Below are 13,459 nucleotides of genomic sequence, written 5' to 3' on the forward strand. Positions count from 1 at the left end.
CAGTGTGGATCTATTGTTTGTCAGTTAACAGTATATAGTTGTTATATAAAATTATATAACTTGTAATGTTTTAAGAAATAATCACTGATATACTCTTGATTGCAGCATACTTTGTATCACAAGCAGTGGTTTTAATATGGTTATTTAGTACAATATTCTTTCCCTTCCTTATTTCTTTGAGAAACTACTACATTCTATCAACTTACTGGTCTGTAAGTGTAAGTTCATAAGATGTTTTGAACGCAACAGACTGTGCCACTGTTACGAGCATTAACCAGAAGCTGGTCTTTATTCCCATTCCTCTCAACAATGAAGCCCACATTACAATTTGTGGCTTGAAAGAACATTAATTACAATGTTCAGGTAGTCAATACCCCATGGATTTAACAAAACATTGTGGTGGGATACTGTGATACTGCAATGTGTGTGTCTACAGGCAAGTTATGTGTAAACTTTAGGTGCGCTCTGTTAAATCCAGTCCTGTCCATAATACTAGAAGCTCTTCTAGCTTATCACATTAAGTGTTCATGTGTCATTGATTATGTATTTATTCATCTACTTAAATGTTACAATTTTTTAAAAACTCTCTAATTTTTTATTTACATGACAGCCCAAAACAGCTCCGAAAAGGACATTTGGATCCATTACGAACGATCAGGTAAATATACGGTAGAGAGTGTTCAACAAGAATACCAGTTTTGTTGTTTCAGAGACTACTGTGTGCATGAATCCACTGAGAAGGATGCTATGAAAATCGAATAAGGTAACAGTGTTGTGAGTTGCCCCAATAAAGAATCTTGTGATCAGGGCTAGAGCCTCTTAAACCTAATCCTGGCTCTGAGATGGGCATAACTTGTTTTGCCTCAAATAGCTAGGTTACATTGCTTAAACGGTCTTTTTAGATTAAAAAAGTCGACTTTTTATTTCTCACTCCCATCCTTCTGTATTGGTGGAGATGATAATGTAGCAGATTATTTTTACCAGTCAGTCATTTTAATGGCGAAAGGTACTGTATAAAAATTATTTATTATGCTTTTCCTATGGATTCATACCCTTCCTAGTGCAAACGAAACCTTCGGATCACTGGTATAATGTGGTGACTGAGGTACAGTTCAGTCTGAATAACAGTCTGACCCTAATGGAAATTTTCACTTCACGGAAGTTTTAATGATGATAGAGCCATTTGCTGCAAGGTCAAGAATTTAATCCTGAAGGGTTTTCTTCATGATTTTCTCAGGATTTTTAACTCTCAATTTCTTTGATCATAAGGGAGAGAATTAGGTACTTATAGTCTTAGAAATATGTTTCTTGAATGTTTCATCATTTTTTGGAGTGTTTAGAATGGGAGGACTGTCCGTTCTTAGAAAAGGCATTTGCTAAAATGCAGCATAATGACACACCTAACCTTATCCCTTAAACAACATGAAATAGACTTCCTTGAATGAGGAGAAAGTATCATTTTGTGTAGTTCTTTTTTTTTTTTTTTTTTTGTGGTTTAAAAAGATGTGTAAACCTGTAATGAATAGCAAGAAATACTCTTGGATAGTGTTTTTCCACAGAAAGTGTTAATAAATTACTGGGAAGAGTTCTTTGCGTTCTTTTCTGTTTTTCCAGTAGCTTACTGCTAGTGATGGGGAACAGAAGCTCTGTATTTTATATCAAACTCATATGCTATAATGAAAAATATCTTTCTCATACTTGATAGTTAAAGAAAAGCAGAAATGGGTATGCATATGTATAGCTGCATGTACTCAAAGCCTATATGAAGTGTTTGTTGTAGTTGTGGGATCTAATGACAGAATAATCAGTGCCCATCTGTCAACTTGTGTACAAATAAAGAAGTAAAAGATAGCTGACAGGTTTTTTTTCCCCTAGCTTCTGTTACTTTTTAATCTGGAAATCTATGTTAAAGCATACAATATATAATTCATCATTTCTCAGTAATTACGAAATTTATTGCGAATAACTGCTAGCCAGATTGAAGATGAAACGGAAACTCACACTCCGCCTTCGTGAAGAGATCAGCATAGAATTACCATTCTAAAATTTAACCTAATTGGTTCAAAATTTATGTCTTGATTTAGAAATGATTTGCAAGGTTTATATTTTCATACGCCTTCTGCTAAAGAAGCCAAAGTTTTATTTGTTTTATTGTTTCAAAATGTGTTCCAGTTCACTTTAGACTGCCCGTAATTGCAACTTAATGTTGTCACAAGTACTGTGCAAGTGGCACAGTAATTTTTGAAATGTGGATGAATAGGTCTTTTCCATGAACCAAATGATTACTTACATAGGGTCATATTCTGGCTTTGAGAAAACAAGTCAATGAAAGAGTACAGCCTTACACAGAATTAGAGCTATAAATGCATTCACTTAATGGTGGGTAGCAAGATATGTTGGAATACAAATATTTTACAAGTAATGAGAAATAACCTTGCACACTGGGAACATTTTCTTTCCCAGTGTTTGAAGTGTCTCAAATCAGTTTAGAATACACATATGACTACATGAGTAAAGGCAAGAGACAATCACAATAAACTAAGAAAGAACCAGGCTGGATGCAGTTGTTCATTATCACAAGTATGACACGTAAAAAGAAAGTCGTTTTTAGTCAGCATCTTTATCAATGCCTTGTTTTTGTGGCCATTCTATACATTCACCTTCAGTGACCTGCATTCTGGCTCTGGAAGATATGGCTGGAGAACTGCCTTTAGTTCCTTTCTTCCTCTGCAGGGTGAGAGATGGGAGAAAAGAGGAAAATTGTGATTCTTAATCCCTGCTTGTCTGAAGTGACAGCAGATGGGGCAATTTTGTTCTAGATTCCAGTCTTTATTTTAGCAGGCTACTTTGTCAACACTAGTGTTTTAAAAGCAGCTATGTTTGCACAATATATGTAGCATTTCTTCTCAATTCCAGGGCTGTTAGGTGCTGCTGAAAAAAAAATTAGTATTTTCAAATTGATCTCATAGTTCTGTGCTATTTTTCAAAACTAAAATACATTTTCTTTCTTCACTGAGTTTGTAATTTCCACTAGAAATGTGAAACACGTAATAATGAAGAAAGGGATAGCTTTAATGCATTTTTAAATATATTTTTGATAAAGTGTTACACCTTAGTTTTGTCTGTAATTTTGTAGTAGTTTGTAGCCTGAATTTTGTAGTAAAGCCCTCTTCAATGATGGTGTTGGGGGTTTTATGCTAATGCTTTCAGATCATGTCCAGAGTTGCTCCACGAACAGAGAAGACAGTCCCTTTATCTTTCTTGTTTTCTTTGAAATTGAATGTTGGTTTAGGTCCTCCAGTGTATGCATACTGTCTTGCCTTTGGACGTGGTTGAAATTTGGCTTTATTCCTCTTTTTCGCATTCACTTATGCAATAGAGAAACTAATTTACATCTGTCTGGGAATTTAACAACTTTTCTGTAGAAATAGAGAAACTAGTTTAAAAACAAAAACAAACAAAAAAAACCCCAGCAAAACACACCCCCAACCCCCCACTCCCCCTGCTTTTTTTAAAGTATCCATTTCTTCATGTTTGCTCAGAAGCTTTCTTAAGCTCCTAGAGCTTAAAGCAAAATTGGATATTGCAGAATACACGTAAATATATAAATGTGTATTCCTGTATACAGTATATATAAAAATATATATTCCATGGCAATTTCAGAACCTCAGTGAGATGTTTCTGTATATTTAAATACATTGTCATGCTAAAGTATGTTCTTTCTGTGTCTTGTAGGGTCAAAATGTATTTGGTCTTGATATAATTGAGACACCTGAAGGAGATAAGTGGCCTCAACTGATTGTCCAACAGATCCTGGATAGGGAACAGAAGGATACCTATGTGATGAAAATTAAAGTTGAAGATGGCGGAAGCCCTCCAAGATCGAGCACTGCCATCCTGCAAGTCACAGTGACTGATGTGAATGACAATCGCCCAGTCTTCAAAGAGAATGACATTGAAGTTAGTGTTCCAGAAAATGCTCCAGTGGGCACCTCTGTTTCTCAGCTCCATGCCACTGATGCAGACCTGGGCTCAAATGCACAAATCCACTTTTATTTCAGCAATCAGATCTCCAGTTTGGCCAAAAGGCTGTTTGCCATTGATAACACCACTGGCCTCATCACTATAAGAGAACCACTAGACAGGGAGGAATCTCCTGTACACAAACTAACTGTTTTGGCAAGTGATGGCACTTCAACTCCATCAAGAGCAACGGTGACTGTTAATGTCACGGATATTAATGACAATGTGCCATCAATAGACACAAGATACATCATCAATCCAGTGAATGGGACAGTACTTTTGTCTGAGAAGGCTCCCCTTAATACAAAAATTGCGTTGATAACAGTAATGGACAAGGATGCTGATCTGAATGGAAAAGTTACTTGTTTTACAGATCATGATGTCCCTTTTAGGTTAAAGCCAGTGTTTGATAATCAGTTTCTTCTGGAGACAGCCACATTTCTAGATTATGAAGCCACACGGGAATATGCCATTAAAATAGTGGCTTCAGATTCAGGGAAACCTCCCTTAAACCAGTCTGCAATGCTCCTGATCAAAATTAAAGATGAAAATGACAATGCCCCAGTTTTTACACAGCCTATCATAGGTCTTTCCATCCCTGAAAACAATGCTCCTGGAACTCAGCTAACCAAGATAAGTGCTACAGATGCTGACAGTGGGCGCAATGCTGAGATCAGCTATATCCTGGGTTCTGATGCACCCCCTATTTTCAACCTTGACCGCCGTACAGGCATTCTGACAGCAGTGAGAAAGCTGGACAGAGAAAAGCAAGACAGGTACTCCTTCACTGTGCTGGCAAAGGATAATGGGATGCCACCCTTGCAGACCAATGCTACTGTGACAGTGTCTGTCCTGGACCAGAATGATAACAGCCCTGCTTTCACACATAATGAATATAATTTCTATGTGCCAGAAAATTTACCCATGTATGGCACAGTGGGGCTTATCACAGTTACAGATGCTGACTCTGGAGAGAATGCTGCGGTCACTCTCTCTATATTAAATGGTAGAGATAATTTCATTATAGATCCACTTACTGGTGTAATAAGACCTAATATTACCTTTGATAGGGAGCAGCAGGGGTCGTATACTTTCCAGGTGAAAGCTGTGGATGGAGGAAGACTGCAGCGTTCCTCAACTGCCAAAGTGACCATCAATGTTGTTGATGTAAATGACAACAGGCCCGTTTTCGTTATTCCTTCGTCTAATTATTCCTATGAGTTGGTTCCGACATCAGCCAGTCCAGGGTCTGTAGTTACTAAAGTCTTTGCAGTTGATAATGACACAGGAATGAATGCAGAGCTCCGCTATAGCATCATAGGTGGGAACTCAAGGGGCTTGTTTACAATTGACCAATTAACAGGCAATATTACTTTGAAAGAGAAGGTAATTACATCAGATCATGGCTTGCACAGACTGGTGATAAAAGTCAATGACCTAGGACAGCCAGAGTCTCTTTACACTATAGCTCTTGTGCATTTGTTTGTGAATGAGACTGTCACCAACAGTTCCTATGTACAAGAGCTAGTGCGCAGGAACATGGAAACTCCAATTGGCCAGAATGTTGGGGATGGTGAGATAACCCCTCAAACCAATGATTATGTCAAGATCATCATTGCCATTATTGCAGGCACTATGACAGTTATTCTGGTAATTTTTGTAACTGCTTTAGTACGCTGCCGCCAGACACCTAGGCACAAGGTTGTCCAAAAAAACAAGCAGAGTGGTGAATGGGTTTCCCCAAACCAAGAGAATAGGCAGATCAAGAAAAAGAAGAAGAAGAAGAAGCGCTCTCCAAAAAGTCTCCTCCTCAACTTCGTGACTATTGAAGAATCTAAACCTGATGATCCTGGCCACGAGCACATAAATGGCACTTTAGACATTCCTGTAGAACTAGAAGAACAGACTATGGGAAAATATAACTGGGCCACTACACCAACCACATTTAAGCCTGATAGCCCAGATTTAGCAAAGCACTACAAGTCTGCTTCTCCTCAGCCTACCTTTCAAATTAAACCTGAGACTCCTGTACCCCCCAAGAAGCACCATGTCATTCAGGAACTGCCTCTAGATAACACCTTTGTGGTGGGCTGTGACTCACTTTCCAAGTGCTCATCAAGCAGCTCGGACCCTTACAGTGTTTCTGAATGCAGCTGTCAAGGAGGCTTCAAGACCCCAGGCCCCATACACACCAGACAGGTAATAGACATTTTAAGGTGCTCTCTTTCTTCTTCCCTTCTTACTTTGCCATTCCTATAACTCTAGCTCTGAGCAACATGACTTCTAATGAAAGGATTAAAAGTTTGAAAGGTCATGTTTGATCGAGGCATTGAAAAGTAAGCAATTTGAGATTCGTCAATGTTAAGGGAGAAAATTGAAATAAGATGACTGTTGGCTGTAAGGAAATTGAATTATTACAGTGGTGGGTATTCCTGACTGCAGATGGCAGTATGGCACTTCCTGCATTACTGCAGTACCCAGTGCAGCTCTGTAAGGCAGAGCGGGGTTATGGTACTGTCCTCTGTAGTATTGAATGCTCAAGAACTGAAGTAATCTAGGCCAGGTGGAAAGCAATAAAGCTTTACAGGATCTGATAAGTGGTTCTTAGTATTAATGGAGTCTGGAATTGCAGCCTTCATTTGGGCATAGCTTTACTTCAAGGTCTCTCAAAAACAGACAAGGATTTTCCTCTGAGAGTTTCAGTGCCATTTTCAGAGTAGAAACATACTGGACTACTTAAATCTGGTGGAATGACACAGTTGACAGGCAAAGTTAGGGGAAGATTAGAAGCATCAGTATTAATTGCTCTCATGTATTTGCTGCTGTGCCTGATAAACCAGATACTAACTTCTCAGAAATTCAGTACAGCAAAGGAAATATATAAAGAATCCTCAGTGTAAAATTAAGAATAAAATGAGAACCCAAGCACCTTTTATTCTTCAAGACCCTACGGAAAGGCTTAAGTCACTGGAAATTGAATCTAATGTCTATCCATATTTTGGAAAGTTTCACTAATAATAAAGCTTTGCCGTTTGTCTGTTTACTTCTCTTCACAAATATCACAAAGTTTTCCATGGAAGTAGTTTTCTAGTTAAGCTTTTGGTCAAGGAATTAATGATTAAAGAGACAAATATTTCAGGATTATTGTATATTATTGATGATATATTTTAATACTGTTGCTTAGGAACAAATCCTCAGCATGCTAAGTCTGTTAAAATTTTTTTTTTTTTCCCTCCAGCTGAGGTTTTGAATTTTTTTCTGTGGGCTTTGTTTTATTACCACGGTAGTGATAGAAAGATGTGCCTAAAAAACCCTCCTCATTCAAAGTAGTCATCCTAATTTTGAAAATTGCAGGATGGGCTGTTTATTTTATTCTATTCTATTTTATTTTCCTTACCTAGACAAATCTGTGCAGTAGTCCATATCACTATGCTTTATAAAGCTTTCATCTTTTTCTGAGACACATTAACAGAAAAATTGAAGGAAAAAAGAAAATAATTTCTTATTTCGAAGACATAAGAGCAATGAGAAATGTATAGCTTTTTGAGATTTGAGTATTTTCTATTAAAGATATTTGAATCTTCTAATTCAAATTACACATTAGAAAAGCTGCGTGCTAATTTGTTTCTCTGTTTGAACTCTCTTAACTCTGAGGAGGGTGGTGCTGTTTTCAGCATTTCTGTTGGCCTGATCTAAGTGATTTTTCAATTGAGTTCTGGTACAGGTTCTCTGAGCCAAAAGGTTCTTCCATTGTCTGCTCAAATACACTTTGTCATGCAGTACTGCCGCTAACAAAGAAAGCAAGCTTATGGCTCTCTAGGTTTATACTAACATGGTTTTTCCATCAGAAGGGGCTTTTAAAGTAGAATGGAAAGCAGTTCTTTTCTGCAGAAGTTGGTTGGGAAAAGAGCATTTTCTTTTATCTCTACCTTAAAGGTCAATGACAGGGGCTTCCTGTATGGAAGAGCAGAATAGAACTGGGGATTTTTAATACTCGTTACCTGATATTATCTTGTCTCCATATAGCTGAACCTGAGATTATATTAGTATGACGCACTGATAATATCAAAAAGAGATAATTATTACTCTTTATATTGATTTTGTTGAACCTACAGTTACCCTTCTTTTAAGTTTATTTTTCTGCATGAAAGTGATCACGTTGTTAGGGAAAGTATAACTACTCACTATCAATGGCCTTCTACACTAATCTGAAAAAAACCCCACCACATTTACCTTTAAACATATGAATTCACATTTTTGTGACTTATTTAAATAAAATATAAGTAATTTCATAAATTCCATTATTTACATGAATTGGACAAGAAAGACCACTAGACATAAATTCTTTGTGTTGGACCGTGATCACAAAGGCAGAATTGTATTTCATTATAAGTAAAAACAAGCAAAATTTTTAAGTCTCAATGGATCTTTTAAAAGTTGGTCTTAATCCTAAACTGGTTTTGTTTATCCAGAAGGTGGCTCAAGACAGACTAAGTTAGAGTTATCACTGTAAGCCAGTAAAGAAATGAAACAACCAAAAATAAGCTTATGCCACAGTGCTTCAGATATCATGCTGTCTCACCATCCTCCAGCCTCAGAGACTAACAGGATGTTTGTGATTAATGATGTGTTTGTGTCATGTACTCTCTGAATTTTCAGAAAAAGGTAGGACAGCCTGGAGAATTGAAAGATACTAAGGTCAGTTAAAAAGGAAGATGTGCTAGTTTGAAAAATGAAAATAATGTCTAATATGAGAAAAAAATTTTACTTTATCACTAACAATGACTGTAATGCATCCGTTTTACAAGGCAAAAGCTTTCTGAAAGAGATTATAGAAGATTACATTCACTGTGAAGATATCTCTTCAGTTTCTGATGGGTCATAATATTAATTGGCCACGCATCTCAACTGTTCTTAGTTTTGTCCATGCAAGACTTTCTATTCAGATAATACTGAGTTAAAGCTAAAAATATATGTTTTCATTTGAAGCTCTAAATTTTGTGTGTGTCTGAATGGTATTGATTCAGGTCTTTAAAGAAAGGAAATTATGTCTTTGCTTTACTCCTAAATTTGTCTAAGTGATCTATAAAATGACAGAAAGTCATTATAACAGTTGTACTCAAAAAGCATGCAAGAGAAGATTGAAAGGTTTTTCTACTAAAAAACCAAAATGCCTCTTTAGTGGTCATGTGGGCAAATAAATACAGCAAGGCAACAGCTCAATTTTTTATGGAGGAGGAATCGGAGACTCCTGAAGCAGCTGAGGACACATTGAAACATGAACTACCGGAAGTTGAAGAAGGAAAAGTGTGGTCCTAATGTAATCTCCCATAAGAGAGAGATCAAGCTTCTGTTGTACTTATATGTAAGAAAGGGCAAGGGAGAGAGATATTAATATTATTTTGAAGTTACACCGTAGGAATTAATAAATACTAGTGACAGTAGACCTTCTGAATGGTACGCTTTCTTTTGCGATGTAGTAGAGAGAATTCTGTTAAAGAAGTTTTACCAAATGATAAATTGTGAAAGGGCTTCTTACTCATAATAAGGTTTTTCAAACCAGGATATTTGGAGGCTCATAAAATCAAACTGACGTCCAGTCAGATTTTCACTGTTTTGGTAGTCTTGGGCCTTATAGAAAGATGTGTTTCTCTGGTGGAAAAACATATAGCACCTTTAAAGTTTATCTGTCTACAAGCTTTGTAAAAGCTCACTTGCTTTCGACATTTACCTTAGTGAGAGCAGACTGTGTGAAGTATTCCATACTGACACAAATCTTCTAATTCTTTTTGCATTTGTGTTGGAATGATGAAAAGAAAGGAGAGGCTCTTCCACTGTAGTTCTCATGTAGTACGTAACACAATTTTAAAATCCAAAATCTTTGCTCAAGTAGTTTAAACAACATTCAGACAATTCAAATCCCTGTTTAGGTATTAACCTGTCTATTTAAAACATGCATAATTATTGAGTACAGTGTTATCTCTGGTAGCTTGGTTCAAAGAAGCTACTACTGCAAAGGTTCATTAGAACTTCCCATGCATCCTCCTTTTTCTTGTCCCTTTCTTCTAATTAATGCTATTTCAGACATTCTTTTAATTGAAAATGGTATAATGTATACTGTAAGAACAGTAGATATCTTTGAAAATAAACAGCTACTCTCTCAGTAAGGGTCCTGTGACCTTTTGTATTGTCATTTTAAACTTTAACTTAGGAACAAGTTTTATCTGACTTTGTTAGTGAAGAAACGTGAATGTTCATAAAAGCAACACTGGAGGACTTGGTTCAGTTTCAGTCCACCTCTACCAAGGAAAGAGCTGGAAAGTGCAATCATGTCCTGAATCTGTGATTACATGCTTTTTGGTGGGTCTCCCTGCTTCACAGTGGACTCTGGTCTGTATGTTAATTTAGTGTCACTGGCTGTACACTATACCATCTGTGGGAAGTGAACAGGCGTGCAGATTGATTTTTCTCATATTTACTAATGCAAATCTTCATTAGTTGATTTTAGTTTCCAGGTTTCTATCATCTGTGAACATATCCATACTTAGGAATAGAAATTTCAGATGACACAGTGATCTCTACTGAACTTATTTGTTAGAAACTGACTGGAGATAGCAATTATATTCCTTATAGAAATCTGAATGAGAAGTAGACCTCATTTAAAATACATTGCCTTTTTGGGGCCCTGCTGTCTCATTAGTGACTGCTTAGACCTGCTTACAGTTATGATATATTTTCCGATGGTTTTTGATTCTTATTTGAAATATGGTGAAATGTTGTTACAGTTTCCCGTTCACTGTGAGAACAGTGTGCTTAGGATGTGAACTGAAAGAATATTGCACTGTTCCTGAAACTAATAGCTCTGAAAACTCACCTGATAGATAAATATTTAGCTGCAGAATTTATTGTTTTGTTTAATAACAGTGAGACTAGTGAGCTTAGTATATTGTAATCATCAGTAGGCAGTGCTGATGTGTCTCTTATGTAAAAGGGTATAAAGATAACACTGGTACTTTGCATTGACAGATACAGAGCAAATTACCCTCAAAGGACATTTTCTTCTAAATATCAGTTAAATAGCTGTTGGTGTAAGTCCTTCCTAAAAGCCATTTCAAAATTGATTACTATGATTCTAAATATTCTTGTTATTTTCTCTTAATTTTCTGGCTGGTGATTTTGCTGGTGGTTCTGATATGCTGCCATGTGTACACACTTCAGGAAAAAAACCCTGAAATTCACATCTGGAGAAAAGATTTCTAACTGAAGGATAACTGAAAGTCTGGAGCTCAGACATTAGAGAGCAGTTATTTAAATGTGCAAGACTACTGAAGTAAAGCTGGTCAAGAAAATGCTTTTCTTCTGTGGAACACTTTGAAGTACAACTTCTTCAGAATTGTTCTTTTAATATGTATTTTTCACTGGAAAAGCATGGGGGAAGATATCTGGAAAGTACCCCCCATTGCCTCATTGCAGAAGGCAAAACTGGAGCACGAGTGGGAAGAATAGAGGGGAAGAAAAAAAAAAAGGCAACGTTTTGTTTGACGAAAAATTTGAAGAATTTGAATGTGACACTTAAGTAAAAACTAATTCAGAGAAAACTAAGGCTTTTTTTTTTTTTTTTCCCCAATAAGAACTCGTTAACTCACTTTATGCTGGAAGTGGTAGATGAAGTTCCAGCATTAATAATTGAGTGGTTTTTATGCAAACTGGAACAATACACAACTCTCTCTCCAATAGCAGTTTTCCTTGGGGTAGTAGCAGCATACATTTTCCTAAACGTTAAGTGCATTTCACCTTCATTTTTTAGTGGGATAATTGAAAAGTTTACTCTTTTCTCCTCGTGACCCAACCTTGGTTATTAAATTATAGTTATAAACCATTGTCAACAACGAAGTCTGATTTAACTGAGGTTGAATTTTGACACTTCTTTCTTTTCTTATTTTCTCCCAGAAGGTATTGCACTCAATAATCTGCAGTTGATAGCAATTTCCTGACCAGTGAGTGGGTAGTGACTTGGTGACTGTGGTATCGACAGTGCCATATTTCCTGTGAAATGATTGATCCAAATGGCTCAATTTCTGTGAATTTTTAGGACTCTTAACTCTGATGATAAATATAGATTAAAGATGCAAAAGAACCCTTCAAATCAAAATATTTTATGCTCTGAGGAACGATGCTCTTGAATAAAGTCTGTTAAAACCCTGTAGAACGTGTTCTAGGTAGTACGTTCATCTTCTGATAGCTATAGTCTTGGAACCGCACTTGGGGTTTCAAGCTGATAAAGCTAAAAAAAAAAAATAGTAAGAAACCTAGAATAACATGCGTAGAAGCCATTTCTGTGGCTCCTTCTGTTTCAGTGTTTTTGCTATGTGTACATAGATGTGTGCAAATCTTTGCTTGTGTACAGAAACCTGAAAACACACACACGTCAAAAATGGTTGGTTACTTAGAGCCACAATAATTCAGTACTTCTCAAACCATACAGTGATTGAGGTGATTGAAATTTGGAAACAAACTTTACAATATATGGGGAAAATTATGCAGGAAAGGGCTTTTCTCATGCTGTTTCTCTGTTTGCCAGCTCTGAACGTCATCGCATCTGATGTTATATACTGAAGTCGTACGTGTACACAATGATGTTAAGCCAGCAAACATGAAAACAAGGAAATAGCACGAGAAAGCCCTTTGTCCTGTCTCTGATTGCCGAAGAAATTTATCGTCTGATCTCCAGAGGGGTTTGGAAGTGACGATGAACTGTTCAAGCTGCCCTACTGAAAGGTATCAAGGGCAAGAATTTTTTAAAAGGAAAAGACAAAAATTTTAGTACGTTGTGCTATAGTGTTCTATAACGTAGTTTTGCTAAGAAAAAAGTAATGTGACCCATCCTTCTTCACAGTTGGCGATTATGGTAAATCTATTTTGCTTGTAATCATCTTGTCCCAGATTTCTTCCGTATTTATTTTAGTTGAAACAATTAGGAATTTTGTTTCTATAAATTAAAGGGAGCAATAAATTTTATTCATACATTAAAAAGAGAATGTAAAGTTCTTTATACTCCCTGCATTTAAAAAAACGAATGAATTGTTGTCAGTTATAGCACCATTATACATGTTAAGAATTAAGTGTTATTTATATCTATTCCATAATATTTTTAATGATGTTATTGCTGCTATGGATCATAAATAGAATTGATCAAATCACAGCTTTCTCATTTTATAGGCACAATAGTAGTAGTGAAAAATGAGTACTTCCTGCTTTCTTATCCACAACATTTTGTAATAAACGATCACCTCTTAAGTAAGTGGAAAGTATTCACTTAACTTTTAAAAATAAAATTTAATTTGCATTTTGCTTGCTGAAATCTAGATGATGTCTGTGTAACAAGTGCCATACATTTAACTTTTTGAAGTACTTTTATTTAAAAGAAGTCTAGTGG

General features: G+C 36.3%; 1 protein-coding gene across 1 annotated transcript in view; it reads left to right on the top strand.

Annotated features, from left to right (window-relative positions):
- PCDH11X (protocadherin 11 X-linked) overlaps positions 1 to 13,250 on the top strand; it is a 91,308-nt gene extending 78,058 nt beyond the window's left edge. The window contains exons 3-4 of the mRNA XM_009881688.1: positions 3,736 to 6,222; positions 12,605 to 13,250. Of these exons, the coding sequence (XP_009879990.1) occupies positions 3,736 to 6,222; positions 12,605 to 12,610 (2,493 nt within the window). The 3' untranslated portion in view covers positions 12,611 to 13,250. The remainder of the gene's footprint in view (positions 1 to 3,735; positions 6,223 to 12,604) is intronic.
- The last annotated feature ends 209 nt before the right edge of the window (positions 13,251 to 13,459 follow it).

Source organism: Charadrius vociferus, unplaced genomic scaffold, assembly GCF_000708025.1.
Source record: "Charadrius vociferus isolate BGI_N301 unplaced genomic scaffold, ASM70802v2 scaffold472, whole genome shotgun sequence".
NCBI classification, from domain to species: Eukaryota; Metazoa; Chordata; class Aves; order Charadriiformes; family Charadriidae; genus Charadrius; species Charadrius vociferus.